Raw genomic sequence first — 23,478 nt, forward strand, 5'->3', positions numbered from 1 at the left:
GGGAGAGTTGCCTAAAACACTTTAGGTATCCTTAAAGTGTTTTGCCCCGATACTCACTAACTATGCTACTGTCTTTTTTATGACAAACAATGGTTATTTATCATTATCTTGATAATAACCTAGAAAAAGTAGTATTTAAAAAAAAGTATCTCGTTTTGCACACCTGGTCGGGTAAAATGAGATGGTGTTTAAAAATAATTAAAAATATCATGTAAAACATAAATGATATACAAAATTATATCGATTCAGCAATTCAGCTTTACAATATTAACTTCCTTCTTCTCATTCTCTTAGTTTGTCTACTAACATAGTATGTTTATTTAAATTTTATATATATATATATATATATATATTATTTATATATAATATTTATATATATATATGCTATTTATTATAAATGAATATATATTTAACGATAACAATTATATGATGTGTTGCGTGAGAATGGCCCTCCAAATCACCAGATCTAATAACCCTCGATTTTTTTCTCTGGGATCACTTGAAAACTGTTGTATTTAAAACTCAGTTAGATTTTCTTAAACAGTATTTCAATCTTTGCTATCATACTTAATAGAAGAGCATTTTATTTTTTCTGATGAATTTTTGTTTTCTCAAATTTTCAAATTGACACACTGTATAATTAAATATTATACAGGGTGTCCCGGTTCATGTGGGAAATCTCTCGGATCCAGGTAGAACATCGAAATAAAATACCGAACGTTCCTATAAAAAAATTCCTACAGGTCTTCTTTACGAAGATACAGCCTCCTAAAGGACGCTGCTGGAAATTGGTTTTTCATAAATTACTTTTAAACTACCCGGTAAAATTTAATAAAAATGTTAGGTGATGAACACTATTAGGGACCTCTTAAAATGATATCCTTAAAATACATTTACCTTGTTTATTTTACCAGGGGCGGACTAGGTTGTACACTTTAATGCGTATATTTTTAACACCCTGTATGTTAAAGTCTAAAAAAAATAAATTTGGATACCTTGAACCCTAGGCGAAAAAAAAGGTACTCTTGTTCGTTAACGATAAAATGAACCGAGAAAAAAAATAATAAACGAGCCAATGTTTTATTTTTTATTTTTTTTTAAATGAGATAAGTACGCTAGTTATTTAAAGAATAGAGAAATTTCGATGTAAGTCATTTAATTTAAAATAATACATGTTTCTAAAAATACAGTGGTGTAAAAAATACTTTTACAAAATAATTAAAAAAAACCTATTATGAGTGTATGTTTTTAAATTAGAAAAAACAACTTACAAAAAAATGCCAAAAACCAAATATATAAACAAAAGTTAAATTCTTCAATACGAGCAATAAAGAATTAATTATTAAAAACTTCATAAGTAGGTTCGACGTGGGCTCCGTGAACTCTAACACATTCGCGGGCACGACGAATCGAAAACTGCTGCACTCGCCACAATAACCCAAGATTGTTTTTTATATTATCACAATGAAATGTAATTCTTTGGATCAGTTCTTCCCGAGTATCGACTGGGGTGGAATACCCCAAGGTTTTGAGGTGACCCCATAGATAAAAATCTAATGGCGTTAGATCGGGAGACTGAGGAGGCCAAGGTCCTCCTCTACCTATCCAACGGTTTTCAAAAGTATTATTTAAGTGGTGTCTTACAGCAAGGCTAAAATGGGGTGGGGCTCCTTCAATGGCCCTTTCAAATAGCCCGATCAAAAAATTGCCAATAATTCCTGCACAGATATTTATTGATTGGAATTGATGTTGATGATGAGAAATAATAGTATCACGGGGATTTTTATCAACCCATACATGCGAGTTATGTAAGTTTTCAGTTCCATTTTTGGTAAACCCTGCTTCATGCTGTGCTGATAAAGTTAGGGTTACTTCGCTGCTGATCTAACAGCCGTTTGCGAAGTATATTCTAGGAGCAAAATCTCTGGACAGTAGTTCATGCACTTTTTGTAAGTGATATGGGTATAACACTTGTTCTTGGAGTAACATATGTACAATAGTTTTGGACGAATGAAGCTGAGCGGCTAATTTTCGAGTACTCGTTGTAGGAGTGTCAGCTACAGCGTCTAAAATATTTTCGTCCAATTGCACTATACGTACTGTTCTCCTCCGACCACCATTATTCTTTTTTTAACATCCTAAAATTGCATTAAGGAAATTTAATAGTATTACCTCATTAAGTGGAAAACAGAAACCTACCAGTTTCCCTTAGACGTTGATCAACACGTTGAAATGTTTTCTGATCCGGAATAATGCGATTGGTAAATCTTTCTTCGTACAATCTTTTTGCTTCCAATACATTGCAAGACGCCAGACCATACATAAGATGCATATCTGGATACTCAATAAAAGTAAACTCCATATTTTGACGTAATTTAAATTAAAAGTTACCAAAAAATACAAAAATTGAAATAATATTATCAAATTAAGGATGAATATGTTGACAAAGATTAGGTTTAAATGATAGGTATTTGCTAAATTTGGAGTATAGCAACGTTTGTAACAATAATGCGTTCAAAAATGCAAAAATTCCGATAAATAAGTCAGGTACAATACAATTGGTTTACATTATTTTTTTAGTTTTTTTTATGTTTAGTTTTTATCTTAAGAATAACAAAAAAGAAATAAACGTGTAATAAATAAGAAATATTTTGTCAAAGTATTTTTTAGGACACCACTGTATTTTTAGGAACATGTATTTTTTTTAAAATTAAATGACTTACATCGAAATTTTCTGGTCTTTGAATAACTGGCGTACTTATCTCATTTAAAAAAAAAACATTGGCTCGTTTATTGTTTTTTTTCTCCAAAACGGTTCATTTTATCGATAATGAACAGGAGTACCTTTTTTTTAGCCTAGGGTTCAAGGTATCCAAATTTATTTTTTTTAGACTTTAACATACAGGGTGTTAAAAATATACGCATTAAAGTATACAACCTAGTCTGCCCCTGGTAAAGTAAACAAGGTAAATGTATTTTAAGGATGTCATTTTAAGAGGTCCCTAATAGTGTTCATCACCTAAAATTTTTATTAAATTCTACCGGGTAGTTTAAAAGTAATTTATGAAAAACCAATTTCCAGCAGCGTCCTTTAGGAGGCTGTATCTTCGTAAAGAAGGCCTGTAAGAAATTTTTTTATAGGAACGTTCGGTATTATTTTTCGATGTTCTACCTAGATCCGAAAAAATTCCCACATGAACCGGGACATCCTGTATAAATTTCTTTCTCAGCAAGATATAAGAAAGATAGTGCGACAAAGTTTAGTTGAAAAACGTGCTAAATTTAAATAATAAAGTTTTTTTGACACTGTTTGATCTGTCACTTTACGGATATATACCGAACTGCCGTAATCAGCATCAAAATTTTCTGCGAATATTTTTTAGTACATTTTTTTGAAGGGAGTATTTTCAGTTTCGTTTTGTAGATCCGCCACTGAAATTGTCAGGGTTTTCACTATATTATTAAAAAAATATATAATATATATTATTAATTAGTGGCGTAGTGACACATTTCCGGATATGGGTTCCTATACTCAAATGGATTCTTCTGTTGCACTGAACAACCCCCAGAAGTTGATCTCATAGTTCTGAAACACCCTGTATAGGACGTTACATTAATATAATACCAAGTTCAATTATTTATTTATCACTTAGCGTGGCATTTATTCATTAACGTCTATGGATACACCATTTTTCTATACCTTCTTTATTAAAAATTTATAACCTTAACGAATTTATGGCATGCTAGATTTTTTATACAGGATGATTGATAATCGATTGTACGTTAGCCGTATATAGAAAACGAAATTTTTTTTTTTAAATTTGGTAACCATGGTAACAGACAATGGTCTATCGGTCTAAAATATTTCAGCTCTGCAGCGTTGCCGCTTATATAGAAAAATTGCAACACCTTTGATTTTTTAAATGGGTAACCCTATTTATTTTTAGATATATTGATTCCCTGTCATACTTTCCTATAACAATCTTGATTTTTTTTCCTAAAAACTGTACATTTTTTCAGAACTGCTAAAATGGGCGCTTAATTAAATTATCTTTGGAATACGTGTACAGATTTTCAAAATTTTATTTTTTATGGTTTTTAAGATATGTACATTTTTGGAAAAAAAATCGATCTTTGCAAAATAATTTTTTGTCTCAAAACTTATCGATTTTCATATTATATCAGGAATATGTGTAAATATTTGCAAAATTTTTTGGTTTTTTAAATTTAGGCATTTTGTGAAATTAAAAAAAAAAAAAAACGATTTCTCCAAATATATTTTTTCTCCAAACCCTGTTAATTCTTTTGAAAAACGCTGAAATAGGTGTATAGTCAAATTATTCCAGAAATATGTGTAAAGATTTTCAGAATTTTATTTTTACTGGTTTTTGAGTTATAGGAATTTGTTAAAATTTTGACTTTTCCAAAATCTTATCTAAAATTATGTACATTTTTTAAAAACTTTAAAATAGGTGTGCTGTCAAATTATTCCAGGAATATTTATAGAAATTTTCAAACTTTATTTCCCACTGTTTTTTGAAATCTGATCTATATGTTTTGAAATATCAATAAATGTTTTTTTTTTAATTCTGTAAATTTTTTGGTATGGCTGAACTATGTGTATACTTAAATTATCCTAGGACAAAACTTTATATTTAAATTATCCTAGGAAAAACTTTTTACAAAACGCTGAAATAGGTGTGTAGTGAAATTATCATTGGAATATGTGCAGAAATTTTCAGATTTTTATTTCTCCTTGTTTTTGAGGTATGGGTCTTTTGTGAAATTTTGAAAAAATTGACTCTCTCCAAAAATATTTTTTTCAAAGCCCTGTATATTTTTTGAAAACAGTAAAATAAAAACTGTTATTTGTTATACCATTGTAATATTTTTATAGTAAACTAAGTAATTTACAAAATAAAAAATGTTTAAAATTATCAAATTTCATGAAGATAAGTATTTATTTATAAAACGCGGCTACTTAGGTATAGGAATATGTAATATTAAATTAAAGGTATTAACTATTAACTGTATATAAAATAAAGTATAGGGTGTTCCATTTAAAAAAATGAACTTTTCGCCATTTTAGTAAATGAAAGATTTTAATTTAATTTTCGACGATCCTTTATAATGTTGTTTGAATCAGGCTGTAACAAGTTAATCCAGATAGTCTCTTAAAGTAATGCTTAAAATGTGAGCTTTTTAGGAACTTAAATAGCTAAGAAATAAACATTAAGTTATTCCGTAATTTGATTTTTAGCAAAAAAAAAACGAAAATGTTTTTTTTTCTCGAAAACCGCTCAAGGTATAGAGAAGAATAATTAGAAAAGACTCAAAATGAAGCAGGGAATTGAAATTCCTAAAAATATATATTCTATTTAAAAAATCAAAGATGTTTCCATTTTTCTATTTAAGCAGCAATGCTGCAGTGTTAAATATACTTTAGACAGATAAAGCATTTTCTGTTACCATGGTTACCAAATTTTTAGAAAAATGTTATGTTTCGTTTTCTATATACAGCTAACGTACCATTGGTCGTCAACCCCCTATATATGAATATACAACTATTACTACACTACATATAAAATTCTAAGGTATGTTTTAATCAGCACTTACATTATGCCTCCAACTGACTTTGTACACCCAAGGATTCGATTTGATATTACACTCAAAATAAACGTCGACTCCCTCCTTGATTGTGCTGCCGTTTAAAGTACTGCCCAACTCCAAAGAGACCAATGGAACATCTAAAAAAAGACCTCTATTATACAATCTACCGTCGCAATTTAAACCTAATCTATTTTTCTTAAACCAAGCTTAACCGGTAAAAATGCACATCATTAACCCTTTAAAACAGACGTCGGAGTGCCGAAATTTTTAAATAACTAATTAAGGGCACGACCCGGAGTTTAATACTCGACCCACCCTTCTTCACGTGCGATTTTACTCTCGGCCATTAGGGCCGGGGCGGAAACGCAAAATGTCCATAACAAGCGGCCTAATTCCACCCCTGGAACGGCTCCGGGGGCTGTTAAGTACACTTTGCATAATAGGATTCCTGTTACGGCTCGAGAATTGTCCCTGGCCATTGAACAGTTTATGCTCTTTATTTATTTATATCGTTTATAGAAACAATTGCAATTAAATTGTGGAGATGAAATGTATATTGTAGCGTTCGATAGGTGTGAATTAAATACTCGATTGCACAAAAATAGTCAAATAATTCATTTACATTCTTACACTATTTACTACTATATATATTTTCACCGTATTTATTTATGTCTGAATTAAATCTCGCGCCAATATTCCGGACTGAACTGTCAATTGACTCCTAGCGGCGTCGCGGCTCCTTATTTACTAGGCTGACCATCTTTCCGGAAGATTTTCTGACCTTCGAGACGACGTGCGGTATGTCACCTGTGTCATTCCGGAATGACGGAGAATCAACTCAGCTGGTTTCTCGGTGTTTACAATATCGTTACACTATGTTTCTTTGTTGATAAGTTGATTTTTCAGATCAAATTGTTTAGAATAGAATATAGATTATATGGCAGAACTTCCAGATTTTTTTTATCATCTTTTTACATATAGCGTCTATTAGTCCACAGCCCAACTTCGGAAACACAACACGAACTTCATTTTTACGAAGTGATGATCTAGTTTGTCCTCTTCATTTATTGCATAGCATACGAGTTTTCGTTGACCTGATACTCAAGATATTTATTCGAGATTAAACGCCTTCGATTTTTTGGTTCTGTACCTGCAGAATAATACCTCCCCCAACCTGATTCTTACTAATAAACATCCCATTTAATTTGCTTTTATGTTTAATTTTGATCCAAATTCTGCACTATTAGTTACTACATGGTTAGGCAAGATCTGAAGACCCCCCAATGAGTTCGCGATTATGACACGGGGGTTATTCATACTTACATCATTAATGGACATTCCTTCAGAGCAGTTTTCCAAGGTGCCTGAGAATATTTTATTTAAGTAAATATAATAAAGTAATGGTGAAAGGATGAAACCCTCTCGGACATCCCTTTTTATTTCGAACTTCACCTGACATCTATTGATAGCCTCTCCTAATTTGTGCAGTTTGATTCCAGTAAAGATTTGCAATTATTTTGAGGTCTGAAAAGCCTGTTCCTCTAAAAAAGGGGCATAAATAGAAACACACGCATCTCTGCACCTCTAAAGCAACACCTGGATACTAAACAGAGACATATGAAGTCTTTCAGATAGAGCATAATTAGCTGCTAGTTAGCGAACTGTACCGACTGTCTGGCAAAATACTATTATACAAGTGAATGTATACCCTAATTCATTTAATTCAAGGCTGGTGGATGGTCCCACAGTATAAACGTAAAAACCGAACACACTATTGGTATGGCTTGGTGACCCCAATGTTTGTTTTGCAGTACGGCATTTAGATGACGCCACAGGTACTCGTTCCGGAACAAGTCCATTGAAATTCAGGTTTTTAACTACCAAGTGCGGCTGACACTGAATATGCTGTTGACGCAGAATGCAATTCCCCTGCAGGACTTCTTGTGTATTAAGAAACGTTCTCAGCGAAAATTATACGCATAGGCATGCACATCTAGCTATGAAATATTAATCTCCTCAATTTTATTTGGTTTTATTTGAATTCTTGAAAAAAATCCTGAAGGTGATATGCAAAAGATGAACTCTGACTGTATGCATTTCTGCTTAAAGCTTCATTTAACTTACGTATAAAGTACCCGATATATCTCTACTGTTGCCGATATCGAGGCTAGGGAAGTTATGAACGATCTGTATTAATAAAAGAGACTAGACCTAGTTAATCGTAATTAAATACTCTCAGTATATAAGAGTACACGATTCATTTGATAAGTTTTCTCAGGTGGAGGTCATCTATAATGATTGTAGTAATGCTTTTGATAACATATAATTGGAAAGTTGGCTGAGATGGAATTTTCTAATGACCTATTGAGTTATATTTGCTTCATTGTGAGTGTACACATGATGATGGGAATTTCACCAGACACCAGGACCAACCATGAAGGACTTGGGAGAGTTGAGAAAAGAGATTTTATGCTAAAAAATGGCATCATTGAGAGTAATTGAATAATAAATTTAGATAATGATTAGGGAAAAGAAGGATCAATGAATCTAATGAATAATTTTTAATCTTCCTTCAGAATTGGAAGCAATATCTGCAGTATTTGAAACGTCGTACCGAAGCTGTTTACGAAAACTGAACAGATATTTAAATTTTTCTTTGATTTCTTTTAAGCAGTTGATGAAAATTGATTATGTCCCTTGATTTTTTCCAATCAGTTGAAAGACTTTATTTTTTTATAATTGTGTTCTAAGCAATTGTATTCTTGTTAAACTTTTTCCAGGTAATTGACTCCTTTTTGTATTTTCAGCAGACAGTTGAAGAAGTAAATTATTATAGAATTTTGTCAAGGCAGTAAAAAATTCTTCTTTGACTGATGTCAAGCTGCATCAGTCACTCTTAGATGAATCCAAGCCGTTAAGAGAGTTTTGTTCTTCGTTTTTTAATATTTTCCAAGATTTTATAAAAAGGAATAACACAAAACACAAAATCTGTTCTACAGATAGAAATTTGGGATTTTGTATTTTGTGTTATTGCTTTTTATAAATTATGTGATATTGCTCTTTTTGACCAGCATCTTGGTGATAGGGGATGATTTTTTATATTTTCCAGGGTATTTTATATTATCTTGATTTTTTTTGAGCAAATAAAGGGATCAGGATAAATTTGCTGAGGCTCTGGATGTGGTGGCGTGTACAGCCTGAAAAACATATTTTAGAATCCTTAAGCCTCAAGACCAGGCAAAGGTGAACGGGTTGTTCCTCCTCAATCAGGTCAAAGAAATGAGAGACCGTTTCCAGTTGTAGATTGACACAGTCAAAAAGAGTACTCTAATTTTTTATAGCTTAACAAAGGCTTTCGACACTGTGTATCATGGAAAGCTTTCGCGGAAGCCAAAAAGTCCTGGTATTGGAGAAATTGCACTTAATTTAATAAAAAGCAACTGAGACACTAATTTCCACACAAATACTCCTTTGAGAAAATAGTCTTTACTAATTGATTACCTGGCGAAACATAGCAAATGTAGTATCGAGAAATTTAAAAATTATTGGTACATGAAAATTTTTGGTCGTCTATTGAATTCTGATGAAATGATTAGTCAGGAAGACAGTTTACTTAATGCTTTTTGCAATAGATTTCTATGCTTATGACAAATCACGGGAAAAAAAAACGATTTCAATAGACACTAAATAAAATTTGCTCCAGCGGGAGTTTACCTCTATCTAATTATTAGGGAAAAATACGAGGAAGAAAGAAGGTTTGTAAGGACTATTTAGAAAAATCCATGATTCAGTTTTGGATTCAAAGGTACATCATCCTTCTTCAATCATTAATTTATTAAGATAATTTAAATATTTATTTGGTCAGTTTTTTAAAACAATCATCGAATTCAAATAGTTCTTTCATGTTCGTGATGTTGATGCATGTTTGATACATACGTCAATAGAAAAAATACAATAAAACTAAAAACTAAAATATAAAACAGTTACACAGGTACTAATTTTAAAATATAAATTCTAACACAATTTTTAACACTAATAATGAGTACTAAAAATGCGATAAAGACTTATCAAACGAATAAAATATATTTCCAATTACAATATTTTTTACTTCATTTTTTAATCTGCAGTAATTTAGGTCTTTGAGTCCCTATGGAAATGAGTTAAAAAATTTCATCCAATAACCTGGACGAGTTTGACACCTCTTTTGATGTCAGTAGATTGGAACAAGATCTCCCCTATTTCGTGTTTGGTACTAGCGAACTCTCTCTTTTTATATAATAGTAAATTTTCCAATATACACAAAGAGGGAGCAGTGAATATTTGTAGTTCTCAAAATGCACTCCTACAATCTTCCCTATACCCCACCTTATTACGAGATCGTAATCAATAAACGTTGCAGAAAGCAAAAAATTAATTATACTCTTTTTTACTTTATAACCAAACTGATCTAGATGAAGAGATTTTCATTATCTTCTTAACCAGTTTTTCAGTTATTTTTGAATTAAAAAATCGAAGTATTAAATAAAATAAAAAAATGCGGCTCTTAAACTTTAACTAAAAATAATCACACGAAGGGTGATACTTGGAAAGAGGTGGAACAAAACATAATAAAAATTATACACTAATTAAATACAAATTTATTATCTATTAGCTCAGAAAAATAGTGTATGTTCCATTCTCTAATTACGTTACCGGTCTCCTAACCTTGAATTTAGAAATAAATCAATCATAGAATCATCAAAGTGTTAATTCAACTAATTACTTAGAAATAGAAATAGGATCTCGTCTGAATAATAAACATTCATATACCAAAATTTTGAGGCAAGGCATATGATAACATAATAAAATCTTTATCCTTGTCCATCTGTATAGTTTCGATATATTATGTCTTTCAACTAAAAGGTCTTCTTTCAACTATCGACCAACCTACTCCTATATTGCCTTTATTATAGAACTAATAGGACTCATTATTTGGTGAGATTTAGGGTCTGCGAACTCACTTCATTCTAATTTTGAAAAAAGACCATCATCATATCATCTTCAAACAGCAATATAGTCGTCTGCTGTTGGACATAAGCCTTCCGTAAATATTACCATCATTTCTATCCAGTTGATGTGAACGTGAATTACTAGGCGGTCTACTGCGAAGTAGACTACTATCTCTTAGTCTCCATTCGATTATTTTTATCGTTCATCTAACATCGTTTATTCTGGTCACGTGGCCTGCTTAGCCTTATTTAATATTCGATATTCTTACGATAGCATCCGTAATTCCACTTCTTCTTTTCACCTCCGGATTCGGAACCCTACCTCTCAGAGAGAGACTCAACACCTTGGTAAAGCAAAGATGTAGCAAGCAAAGCAAAGTCAGCTTCTGGTCATTGATGCTAATACCAAAGTTTTCGTTCTTAGTATGCTGAAACATGTAGTCCAAAAGGTTAGTTAATAATTTGGGAGAGAGATAACATCATCTTACCGAACACCTCGCTCCATTTTGAAGTCAGGAGTATTCTCATGAAGCCTAAAGGCTTCATCTGGTAATGACACTGATCCCATTATGGCATCAGGGTGAATGCTTTAATCTCCAAATTACCCTGTGGTTCATATGGAAGTTGTGTTTTGTAGAATAGTTTCCTCAAAATGAAAGAGAGTGTACATACAACAAATTTTAAAATTGCTAATATTTCCATACGAAACCTATTATATGAAGGTACTTTTCTCGGTAATAAACTAAAAGGAGCATCTAATCCAGACCCGCTCGTCGGCCATTATATATACGGTAGAATATCTCGCATACGTGGCTGCCAAACAAATTTCCTAGTTTTAAACTTTATTAGATTAAGTCGTGAAAAGGTCCTGCCTTTGACTAAACGGACGTTTTATACAGTAACTTTTGATAACTTTTACACGGACCGTAAACAGCCAAAGTGCTTTTTCCTTTATGCAACCGAAAGTTCGAAGTTTAGAGCACTCGTTATGTCGGGGGTCGGAATTAAAATATGGATAGTCGGATCGTCCCTTGATGGCCACTTAAGAAAGTCCTTGAATTTTTAAAATGCATGACGGTCGCGTTTGTGGCCGTTTATTAACTCGGGAATTACTTTGACGTATGATTATGACGGGATTCAAGTTTCCCTTTGAAAGAAAACTCTCTTTGGGGAAAGATACATTCGGATTAATGAAATTACTTTAAGAAGAGTTTAATTATTTTTGGTACATATTTAAGTTAATTTATACCTGAGTAGCATCTGCATTCGCAGTATCGTTGAAATTTGATGTACTACATGATATAAAAAGGAAATTGTTTTCATTTTTTTATTCTAATTTTTTGTTCCCGAATTTTTAAAGTGCACTCATTTCCTTAATTCAGCTCATATCCCATTATAGCAAGCGTTTTCGTGATGTAGGTGATAAGAAAAAGACGCTGGTATCGTAATTTGGAAATCGAAATAGATCAATTTTCATTTCAGGTTATTCTTTTTTTTTTAACGAGAAGTAAAAAATTCCAAACTTTGGAGAAGTGGATATCTCGGCTTCTATGGATCCTATCGGGAAAATTCCAAGGGTTTTGTTTTAGTTTCTTCCCTGTGATTCCAACGAAACCATCCGCAAGGTCGTACTTCTCCTGTTAGCCAAGATCTCGCATTTTTAAAGCCTATTTTTGAGCTCAAAAATTTCGTCAAAAAGTGACTTATTTCCAAATTTTGACAGTGCTCTCATTCCCTTAGTTGTGCTTAAATCAACTCAACCTGATTTGACCTTCCACATGACATTGACTTGACCTACGACGTGACCCTCGATGTCACTTCGACTTAACCTGTCTTGATCTTTCACGTGACTTTGACTTGACTTCAGACGTGACCCTGGACGTGACCTTGACTTGACCTTATGTGTTAGTTCAAATTAGAAAAAAATCGATTTTCGGTAAGAAAAATCGATAATACCCAAAAAATTAAAAACTCTAAATTTTAAAGGTCGATATCTCGGCTTCTATGGACTCTATCGGGCAAATTCCAACGGTTTTGTTTAGTTTGTTAGATTGTCCCAATAAGACCATCCATAAGATCGTAAAAAAACGTCGAAAAAAATAACTTTTTCCGAATTTTTTAAGTGCTCTAATTTGGTTAGTTCTGCTCGAATCTCGTTATAACTGGATCTCTGGATCTTATTATTTCTAATTCTACAAAAGTTATTGTAAATAAAAGTATGGATCCATTTGTGCCTGAAGATAGCCATCACATGTCTTTGGATATAAATGTTAATTTAATATCGGAGAAAAACATTATTAGTAATTCATATACCAAGTTAAAATTTAATAATGCCAATTACGACACTATCAATGAAATTATTAATTCTACTCATTGGGACAAATTATTTTTATCTAAAGATGTAAATATTAACATTGCATGTTTTTATACTGTTTTAGATAACATTGTTATTAACCACATCCCTAGAATTAAGATCAATAAGGGACAATACCCTCTATGGTTTTCCAAACACACAATCTATCTAATTAAAAATAAACAAAAGGCACATAAAATGTGGAAACTGTACCGAAGACAATCTGATTACGACAACTTTTTAAATTTACGCTAAACAGTAAAGATTAATATACGCAATGATTACAAAGATTATATTTATAAAACAGAAATAAACATTGTCCAAGACGTTAAATATTTCTGGTCATTTTTTCACAACAAAAAAAACACTAAAAGCTTACCAATAAAAATGAAATTTAATGATCAGGAAGCTTCGAATTGTGTTGACATTAGTGAACTCTTTTCTAAGTATTTTAGTGGAGTATTTGAACCTTCTGATACACCAACTTTAATTGAGCCTAGTCAATGTCAAGAATGTTTTGTAGTTAACAATATTGATATAAATGACATTAAATCCGCACTTATATCTATGGATCCTAAAAAGGGACCTGGTCGAGACGGTTTTCCTTCATTTTTTTTGAAGTCTTGTCCTAGCTTGTGCGAGCCTTTGCATATTTTGTATAATCAATCTTTATCCAGCGGCATTTTTCCTAATATTTGGAAAACAGCTCAAATTGTGCCAGTATTTAAATCTGGAGAAAAAAATTATGTACGGAATTACAGGCCTGTTTCCCTACTTAGTCACTTTGGTAAACTTTTTGAATCTTTGTTGTTAAAACAATTATTCTTTAAGGTCAAAGAAGCTATTGATGTTAACCAACATGGCTTTTTCCAAAAAAGATCGGTAATAACCAACTTAATACCATTTATTCAGAGTATAAACGAAAGTATGGATAGTGGTCTGGAAACTTGTGCCGTGTACACTGACTTTTCCAAGGCTTTTGATAAGGTACATCATCCTACACTTTTCGTGAAGTTGGAGAATTTCGGTGTGCACGGGGCCCTGCTCAAACTCATTAAAAGTTATCTAACAAATCGCTCTCAGTACGTTGTCGTAAATGGAGTAAAGTCTTCTTGTACAACCGTAACTTCAGGAGTACCGCAAGGTTCTCATTTGGGACCGATTTTGTTCTCAATTTTTTTAAATGACATTGGTCAATGTTTCTCTACCTGTAGATATCTTGCATATGCAGATGACCTAAAAATCTTTACAACAATCAAGAAGGTATCAGATTTTCGTGCCCTGCAATCTGATCTTGCAAATTTTGAAAGGTACTGTACCTTAAATAAATTATTTATTAATCCAGAAAAATGTCATTCTATACTTTTTAGCAGAAAACTATCTCAGACACAAAACAAATGTGATGTCTATCTCGGGGGCACTATCCTGAAGTATGTGGAGTTTATTAAGGATTTAGGTGTGACGTTGGATTCCAGACTGCTCTTCGACGTTCATATAGAAAACATTGTTCAGAAAGCTCTAAAACATCTAGGTTTTATAACTCGAATTACAAAGGGTTTTAGTAATCAATCATCATTAATATTATTATATAATGCGTTCGTTAAACCTACTATAGAATATGCGACAGTGGCTTGGAATCCGATGTATCACAAATATATTGACCAAATTGAAAGAGTTCAACGAAAGTTTGTAAATATAGTAAATTTTCGCTTTAATAGACAGAGACATTTTTTTACTTACTATGATAACTTAAAATTTTATGGTATGAAGCCCTTAGAGAGTCGTAGAAACAATTTTGATTTAATATTGATTTATAAAATTATTAATAATTTAATAGACTGCCCTTTCTGTCTGGAAAATTTACATATCAACGTTAATCCTTATATTTTGCGTAATAGATCGACCTTTAGCATCTCAAGATATTCTTCAAACTATTTGTCTAACTCTCCATTGTTCAGATGCGCCCGTAGTTTTAATAATTTTCAAGAAACTAATTTGAATGATGATATATTTTTCTCCAGTATGCCTTCATTTAAGCGATACTTAAAAAATTCTACCTAATTTCGTAAATAACGATAAATATTGTCCTTTTTTTCCCTATTGTCATTATTCATATGTATATATGCTTCTTTATTGTTTATAAGAGTTACTATTAAATAAGTTAGTTTGGTTTATATTGCTTGGTGTATTTGTTAGGTTTGGTGAAAATGTAATGTTTGGCAAAGCGCTTACTTGTATTTAAATTCATAAGATACTTTGTGCTTTCCTGTTATTGGATTGCTTAGTCTATCTGTAGGAGAGCCTTGTACTTAAATAAATAAATAAATAACCTGGTGTTTTCGTGATAAAGTCCACATCTCGGCTTCTATGGGTACTATCTGGAACCTTCCACGCGACCTTCAACGTAACTTTGACTTGAGCTTCAACCTGACTCTCGACGTTATCTTGATTTGACTTTTGACGTCACCTCGATTCGACATAAGTTGCCTTTCCACGTGACCTTGACTTGAACTAGGACATCACTCTGACTTGACCTTTGACGTCACCTTCACTCGACTCTCGACGTCACTTCGGACTTGACCTGAATCGACCTTCGACTTCACCTATACTTGACTTAACCTTCCACATGACCTTGACTTGACGTTGGATGTGACGAAATCGAAAAAAAATCAGTTTTTGGTAAAAAAAATACCTCAGGGCATAGATTTTAACTAACACTGCTAAATTTTGATCTTTAGATCTATGACTTTTTTATGTACCAGAACATTTGATATTTTCGTTTTGTCATTGTCTCTCGTTCAGGTCTAGCCGACGAATGAGATAATGATTTCTAATAAAGTGGAGATGTACTAGTTGTGTTTTGAGATATAAGGGCTATACATTGAAAATAGATTGGATTTTTGGAAATAAGTTCATAGAATATATTTAGATAGGACTAGAAGGTGGAAGGTTTTCTTGGACTAGTTTAAAGCCTTCGATTCTATCAATCAAATTTTTTTTTGGAAAAGCTAGAGAGATATTTAATGGAGACCTGTCAATAGTTTCTTAAAGTTTATTTTACTCTTAATTAAGGGAAAATAAGAGAACTCGAAAAACTCATCCATTATCCCAAAGATGCTGGTCATACACTTTTATAAAGGGTAAAAAACACGAAATCTACAGCATCACAAATAACATTTTTCAAACTTAACAACGTATTACATTATGCGGAATTTATTTATTTGGATTGTAAATTCAGAGATGAAGTAACAACTTTCGGCTCTACTACTTTTAATAGATTACACAATAAACTTAGTAACCTTAAACATAAATATATAACTTCACTTAGAGTCAATGATTTCCACGAATATCGCAAAAGAAATTTTTGTCATGTTTTTCACGATAGATTTATGAACCTGAGTGATGTTTCTTTTTCTGAAGTCGAATTAAAATTTTTTAACAACAATTTAAAATTTAATCTTCCTTCCAGAACCGACCGATATGTTAGGGAAACATTGGCTGTAGAGGCTGAAAATGCTCTACAGTCAACGGATATATCAAATAAGAACATTTTAAGAGCAAGAATAATTTCCTTTTTAAATCAAAATTGTTTCCCTAACAATAAACAGAGAATAAATCAAAACAACAACAAAATATTAAGATCTATAAAAAAGAAAATGAGGGACAACGATATAGTTTTCACAAAAGCCGATAAGGGATCATGCTTACTTGCCTTAAAAAAAAACGATTACATAAATAAAGTAATGGATTTTTTAAACACAGAAGACTTTGAAAAGGTCGACAGAGATCCGACACGTCCATTCTTTAATAAATTAAAAAAAGTCTTAGACATGACCTTGGTAACCTTAGAATATTTTAATTCTACAAAACAAAAACTATATCCCATGAACCCTAAAACACCTCTATTATATGGGTTGCCAAAAGTCCATAAAACTAGCATGCCAATTAGACCTGTGGTTTCCTTTGTTGACTCCCCTTGTTACCAGTTATCATCTTGGCTTAACAGCGTTCTTAGAAATGTCTCAAACTTCAAAGCACCATATTCTGTAACAAATTCAGTGAATTTTGCCAAAAGCATTCAGAATGGTCACGTTCCAGATACAGCCCAGCTTATATCGCTAGACGTAAAAAACTTATTTCCAAGCATTCCACCCGCTGATTGTCTGGTCTTAGTCAAAGATCTTCTCAGGGGGAAACTTGATTCACTTTTGGTGGAAAATCTACTTTTGCTTCTTTCTACTGTGTTAGATCAACATTTTTTCCAATTTAACAACCGTTTTTTCAAACAAAAAGAAGGTCTAGCAATGGGCTCTTGTTTATCGCCATTTCTTAGTGAAGTATTTCAAAAAAAAAAAAAAAAAAAAAAAAAAAAATTGTGATGCTGTAGATTTCGTGTTTTTTACCCTTTATAAAAGAAAATAATAGGATAATAGCGCCGTTCCATTAAAGGTTTGTCGGTGATACAATAACATTTTTCTGTCCAATAGCACTAGATATTTGGGGCAATGTATGGATCAGAACCTAGTTTGTATTACCAATATTTAGTGAGTACATTTTCAATATAGAGGAAAATTTAAAATTTTGAATAACTAATACTGCCATCTTTAGATCTATGAATTTCTTATGTACTGGAACATTCGCTAACTTTCTACGTGTTTGCAGCTCGCTCTGTCCTTGTTGCTTCTTCGGGTCTAGCCGACGAACGAGATGATTATTCCTAATAAAGTGAGGTTTTCACTCATTTATCATAGCTATTTAAAATCTATGCGATCATAAATAACAAAAACTTCAATTTTCATCTTTATATCATTATTCAGTATGAAATAAGAAAAAGGAGGGTACTTAAAAGATGTTTTCTATTTTTGTCTCTCATCTCGTAAATTATTCCAAAAGAGCATAATCTTAGTATTTTCAATATAAATTATTAATATAGAAAAAGTTTGAAAATTTTTGTTTTTTTATCTCAATTTCAGTCTGACTTACAGAAAAGAGTAAACTATGTAGGAATAATCCAATTTCCAGATAATCTAGGCAGTAGCTTAAGTTAGGAAAAATAGTGGCAACGTTCAATTTTGATATGTTTACCCCACAATTTTTTTTTCTTAAAAGTTTGCCACTGACTAAACTCAAGATAATCGCAACTAATCCCCCGTGGACTACTTTGTTATTTACGCCCCTGGTATATTGATAAATTCCAGCTGTAGCACTACTATACAAATATGCAAATGTAGCTGGGCATTCAGCGACAGTACATACGTAACTATATATGTAGCTATGTGTTCTTGAAGTGTAATAATTAACAGTTCAGATGCAGGGGCGCGAGTAGCTCTAAGTTATAGGGTCCGACCGGGAGATAGGGAATAATTTACTACTGGGTTAAGGGTCAGATATGGCCAGGTCCTAACGTGCAGGAGCTCTGTTGCTGTAAAGTTATTACTCTACAGCTTCTGTCGACTTGCAAATTTCATTTGGGTTAGGGCGGGTCACTAAATTAAGGGCCATAGGTCCCGGACGGAGCTCAATAATTTTTATTTGGTTTTTTTAAATTTTCTTTTTCGCTACCTGTTTTTATACTTTATTCTATTTGGCTCTTCGCTGACCCAGATACTCAGTCATGGTCTATCGGATTTATTTATTTTCTCAAAAGGATGCCATACCAAAGAAAATACTCTTTGGCGTATCTATCGGTTCTGAACTTCTCGTTCAAAAAACGTTTAAATGGGAAATGGAATTCCGGGAGTGAAAATAAAAATCGCTTTTAAAGTTTATTTCTGTTGTGGCAAATTTGCTGCAAATTATAAGAATAAGTGTATATAGGGTGCAAAGTAGGAAACTTGTAATTAGAAGACCATTTAGATAGGTAGAGAATTTAATTTCAAGGTTCCAAAAATATTTAATACTGTACACTTACTCGCATCATATTTAGACTAATTTCTTTGACGATTTACTTGCTCAGACTTTTATTTTACAATATTTATGAGTATTGAGTAATAATTTTTATTTAGTATTTTAATATTTTCAATGTATGTAACTTGAACACAGTTTCTTAATTATATAAAGTGTTTTTTCAGGAATTAATTTAGTTTATAAATCTTAAATCAGTAGTAATAAAGAAAATTATTTAAAAATCCCGCTTAAAATAGCGAGCTCTTACGTAGCGCGCTATCTTAGTAATAAAAGATGTAAGACATTACTTTATTTCAGACCGCTAGATGGCTCTAAGTACGACAAAATAAAGCATAATATATGCATTAACAAACAAAAATTCTTTACGTCTTTGTCTATGGTATTATGTGATTTAAGCATATAGACGTAGACGTAGACAAGACTTATAACCAAGTATATCCTTGTTTATAAGTCTATAGATTTAAGACTTATACAAGCGTCGCGTTCCTCTTGTCCATTTGTTTTTCAGGTAAATTTGGCATTTTATATAAAGGTGTTTTTGAATATATATTCATAACTTTTCTAATTATACAGGTCTCTATTTTCAACATTTCTCGTACGCTTTTTGTGTTTATACAAAGTGGCGAACTGGACCGCATAGGCTTGCAGGACTTAAGTAATATAAATTTTTATCGAAAATATTCGTTCTGCTAAGTGTATGGCTTAGAATATTTGGTAATTATCCATATATCAGTTTATAACACTAGTCTATGTCGTAATTCTAACATTTACTATATCTGTTATTCTCTGAAATAATTTTTAATTTCTTTGGAGTACTTGAAACAACCTTTCCTCTATTTAAGGTGACCATGACAAATAAAGTGAATTGTATCAGGGAAATAATACACTACAATAGTTATTTAAGATGTAAATTGATCCATATTAAACTTTGTCAGATAGCGAGTTCTAATTCCAGTTGACAACCCGATTAATATTTGTCCTTAACCGACGTACTATTAGAAGTCAAATAACTAGATAGTTACAAAAATCAGAATATTTAAAAATCCCAATTAAAATCGCGGGCTCTTGCGTAGCGCGCCATCTCTTAATAAAAGATACTTATACTCTATTTCAGACCGATAGATGTCTAGATGCGCAAAAATATGCAGATATTTGCATTAACAAGTAGGGACGGGCGGTTATTAAAAAATTATCGGTTATCAATTAACCGGTTAATTTAATTTGAGACAACTTCGTCAGATAGCGAGTTCAAAGTTTTCTTTACCCATCATTCAATTCAATCAAATAAGTAAATAGTTACAAAAGCCAAAATATTTGAAAATCTCACTTAAGACCGCGAAATCCTGCGTAGCGCAGTCTAGTGATAGAAGATGAAAGCTATTACTTTATTTCAGACCAATAGATGGCTCTAGATGCGAAAAAATAATGCTGAATATGCCAGGAAAAATCAATTCTCTTTACGTCTACATCTTCCTGAACCGTGGTCTGCCGAGTATATAAGGAGCCTATTATAATTAAATTAGTTCTCTATTTTCGTGTATATCAATTATTTAAATTCACTTCTAGCGAACGGGTTAAAAATATTACAATATATTTCTTGATTTTTACTACACTTCGTATGTAGTTTTAATCATGTATAAATCCTTTAACTAAAAAATTAAGCCAAAATACAACGATGCCCATATAAAACGATAAATTCAAAACTACTAAAAAGCAATTTTTATGATTTGACAATTTAGTAAAAGAAATTAATAACTATTCTCTTACTATTGCGCTAATTAAAAAACTCGTTCCCAATTTAATCGTTTCCCCAAAAGTGAAAATATCCGTCTAAAACCGACACGCGGACTCGCCCTCCTCCTCCCCGAACTGATTTTTTTGCTCGAACGACTTCGGTCGATTTATCGCGGTCTCTCCACATTCGAATCGACCCCCCGTCCAGTTTTTCCCTTTTTTCTGGCCCGGATCCTAATTGATTTTTCGGGAGCCGGTTTTGTTTACCCGTTTCTTCTTCGGATTTCTTTAATTACCTTAATTTTTCCGCCCCGCCACTTCTAATTGTTATTGATGGAGGTCGAATGCTCCAGGTGCGCTTTTTCCCCCCTCCGAACCGAACGAAGAACTGATTACTCAAACGAATTAATAAAAGTGGTTACACATGAAAAATTGAGGTTTGATTCTTATTACTTACGATGAATATCCAGTTTCCATCCATCTTCTATTCCACTATCGGGGATTAAGGGCTGTTGACCTCTGCAGGACAGATATTTTCCACCGTCTTCCACCGTTGGTTTGAACGTTAGAACACTTGTTGTTATGTTGCCATCTGGACTAGTCTGGAAAGAAAAATTTAAGTTAATGGATAAAGTGTTATTGGAGGAAAATAATAATTGTATAATAAATCCTTAATGTTTCATTAGAAAGATTAAGTAATTTTGAAAAGATTTAATTTTTTTGGCAAGGGTGAGTTGGTTCAAGGTCAGCCATAACCTATAAAAATTTTAGGATAGGTTGATTGACCATCAGTTGGCGTTGTCCACAAAGACCTTGATAAACTGAAATTTTGTAAATTATATATTTTGAGACAAGAATTTCAATTATATGAGTATTTATTGATTATTAGAATGCCATCCGGTTCTAAAGTTTTAAATTCGATTTCATCGAAATCTATAGCAATTACGGGAAAAATTAAAAGGCAATTTGTCATACAAAAAGGTAATCTCTACAAATTTGGTTACTACACTTTTTTTCATTTGTCCAGTAGTTTTTGAGTTATAACGCAAAATGTCTTCTGACTGGACAAGATTCGTTTCTCGCAGTCTTCAAAAATTTCAATATCGATTATCTTGAAATCTATGGGAATTACGAAAAAAATGAAGAAAAAGTTTTTGATAGAAAAAATAATATCTACAAATTTGGCCATTACACTTTTTTCATTAATGCGGTAGTTTTTGAGTTATAACGCAAAATGAGACCTCACTGCTCTAGACTCCTAGTAAATACAAAAGAAATTAAAAGACAATTTTTAATAGAAAAAAATAATATCTACAAGTTTGGTCATTAGATTTCTTTTCATTAGTCCAGTATTTTTCAATTTCCAAGATCCTTCCTGGTATAATATTAAAAATCAGTTTAAGTTTCTTTCAGAGACCTTTTATAGATAAATTAATAAATTTAAAGATAAAATAATTGTATGCCCTGTACGTCTGTTTTTATCAGTTTTTCCATTAAAATGTCAAAAGGGAAAAGTCACTTGTTTACAAATAATACAGCGATAATTTATTTTGCAGAACTAAGAAACAGTTAAAAAGATATACTAAAAGAATTACCCACATGTTGGGCGCCAATTTTCCTCTAATTCCGAAATTAAAAATTGAGAAACTGAAGACAAAACCTGGAATCTCTAACTTTTTTCTGCTTGGAAGCCATACGAATTTCCACTGTGAGTAATTTTTATCATTAAATAAAAAAAAAATCCTTTTTTATATTCTTGGGTGTTTAAAATAAATTTTTAGTAAATTCCAGGAATTTGGAAAATTATTATTTTAAAGCCTCGAAAATTTCTAGCATTATTCCAAGAATTTGAAGTAATATCAAATTTCTTCTGAATCAGTATCTCTCGCAGTCACTTGAAGCCATTTTTAAATTCTTTCTGGCATAACATTGAAAACCTTCAGATTCTTTCAGAGACTTTTTATAGATAAATTAATAATAATTCTATGTCCTGTACAGTTTTCACGTTAAAATGTCAAAAGGGACAAGCCACTTATTTGCGAATAATACAGTGATTATCCATTTCGAAAAATTTCCGAACACTGAAAAAACATACAAAAAAATTGCTCATACATTGGGCGCCTATTTTCCTCTTATTCCGAAATTTAAAATTGACAAACCGGAGCCAGAACCTGGAATTTTCAACTTTCTTCTAATTGAAAATTATATGGATTTCTAATATAGGCAACATTTATAACTAATTAAAAAATAAATCATCTTTATGTATCCTTGGGCTTTTAAAATACATTTTTTACATATTCGGGCAATTGAGCTAAGATTTTAACATAATATTTTTTTGTAGAAGAATTAATGTATGATTTTAATTTTCCAATAAATAAATATGCACATTTACTTGGTTCTTTTTCTTCAAGTATACTTTCCCATTTTTTTGATCGAAGAAATACATTTAATTTTTGTGGTCTGAGTGTCCCCCTCTAATAATACTTGCATTCGTTTTTTGTGATGTTTTTATAAAATAATGATCTAAACATGAATTATGTGGCCCATTTATTCTAGTAAATTCATTTGTTTTCCTTCTAAAGCCTAAAGATGGAGATAAATTTAAATAAAGGCATTTATGCAATATATTTTCATTTTCCCTTTTTATCAATATTCGTGTTACCATAAAGGATTTCTGTTTCTGGTGTTAAATTATTGTAAAATATTTCGAGACATTGATATATTTCGGTAATCCCTATTTCACAGGAGTTTTTATTTAGATTAAATTTACAGTTATTTATCTCTAGAGTTTCAATAGCTCTTAACGAAGATAATTTAATATAAAAGGCAAATCCATCATTTTTATTAATTGTACCTTCATTATGATAATGATTATTTTATTTATCT

The 23,478-nt window shown here is 31.8% G+C and overlaps 1 protein-coding gene across 3 annotated transcripts in view; it reads right to left on the reverse strand.

The window, feature by feature from the left end:
- The window catches only part of LOC126739500 (nephrin), an 835,262-nt gene that overhangs the window by 86,809 nt on the left and 724,975 nt on the right, over positions 1 to 23,478 (reverse strand). For all 3 annotated transcript variants that reach the window (XM_050445213.1, XM_050445211.1, XM_050445210.1), the window contains exons 7-8: positions 21,050 to 21,194; positions 5,617 to 5,747 (exon numbers count right to left, since the gene is read on the reverse strand). In XM_050445213.1, the coding sequence (XP_050301170.1) occupies positions 5,617 to 5,747; positions 21,050 to 21,194 (276 nt within the window). The remainder of the gene's footprint in view (positions 1 to 5,616; positions 5,748 to 21,049; positions 21,195 to 23,478) is intronic.

This window comes from Anthonomus grandis, chromosome 8, assembly GCF_022605725.1.
Source record: "Anthonomus grandis grandis chromosome 8, icAntGran1.3, whole genome shotgun sequence".
Lineage (NCBI taxonomy): Eukaryota > Metazoa > Arthropoda > Insecta > Coleoptera > Curculionidae > Anthonomus > Anthonomus grandis.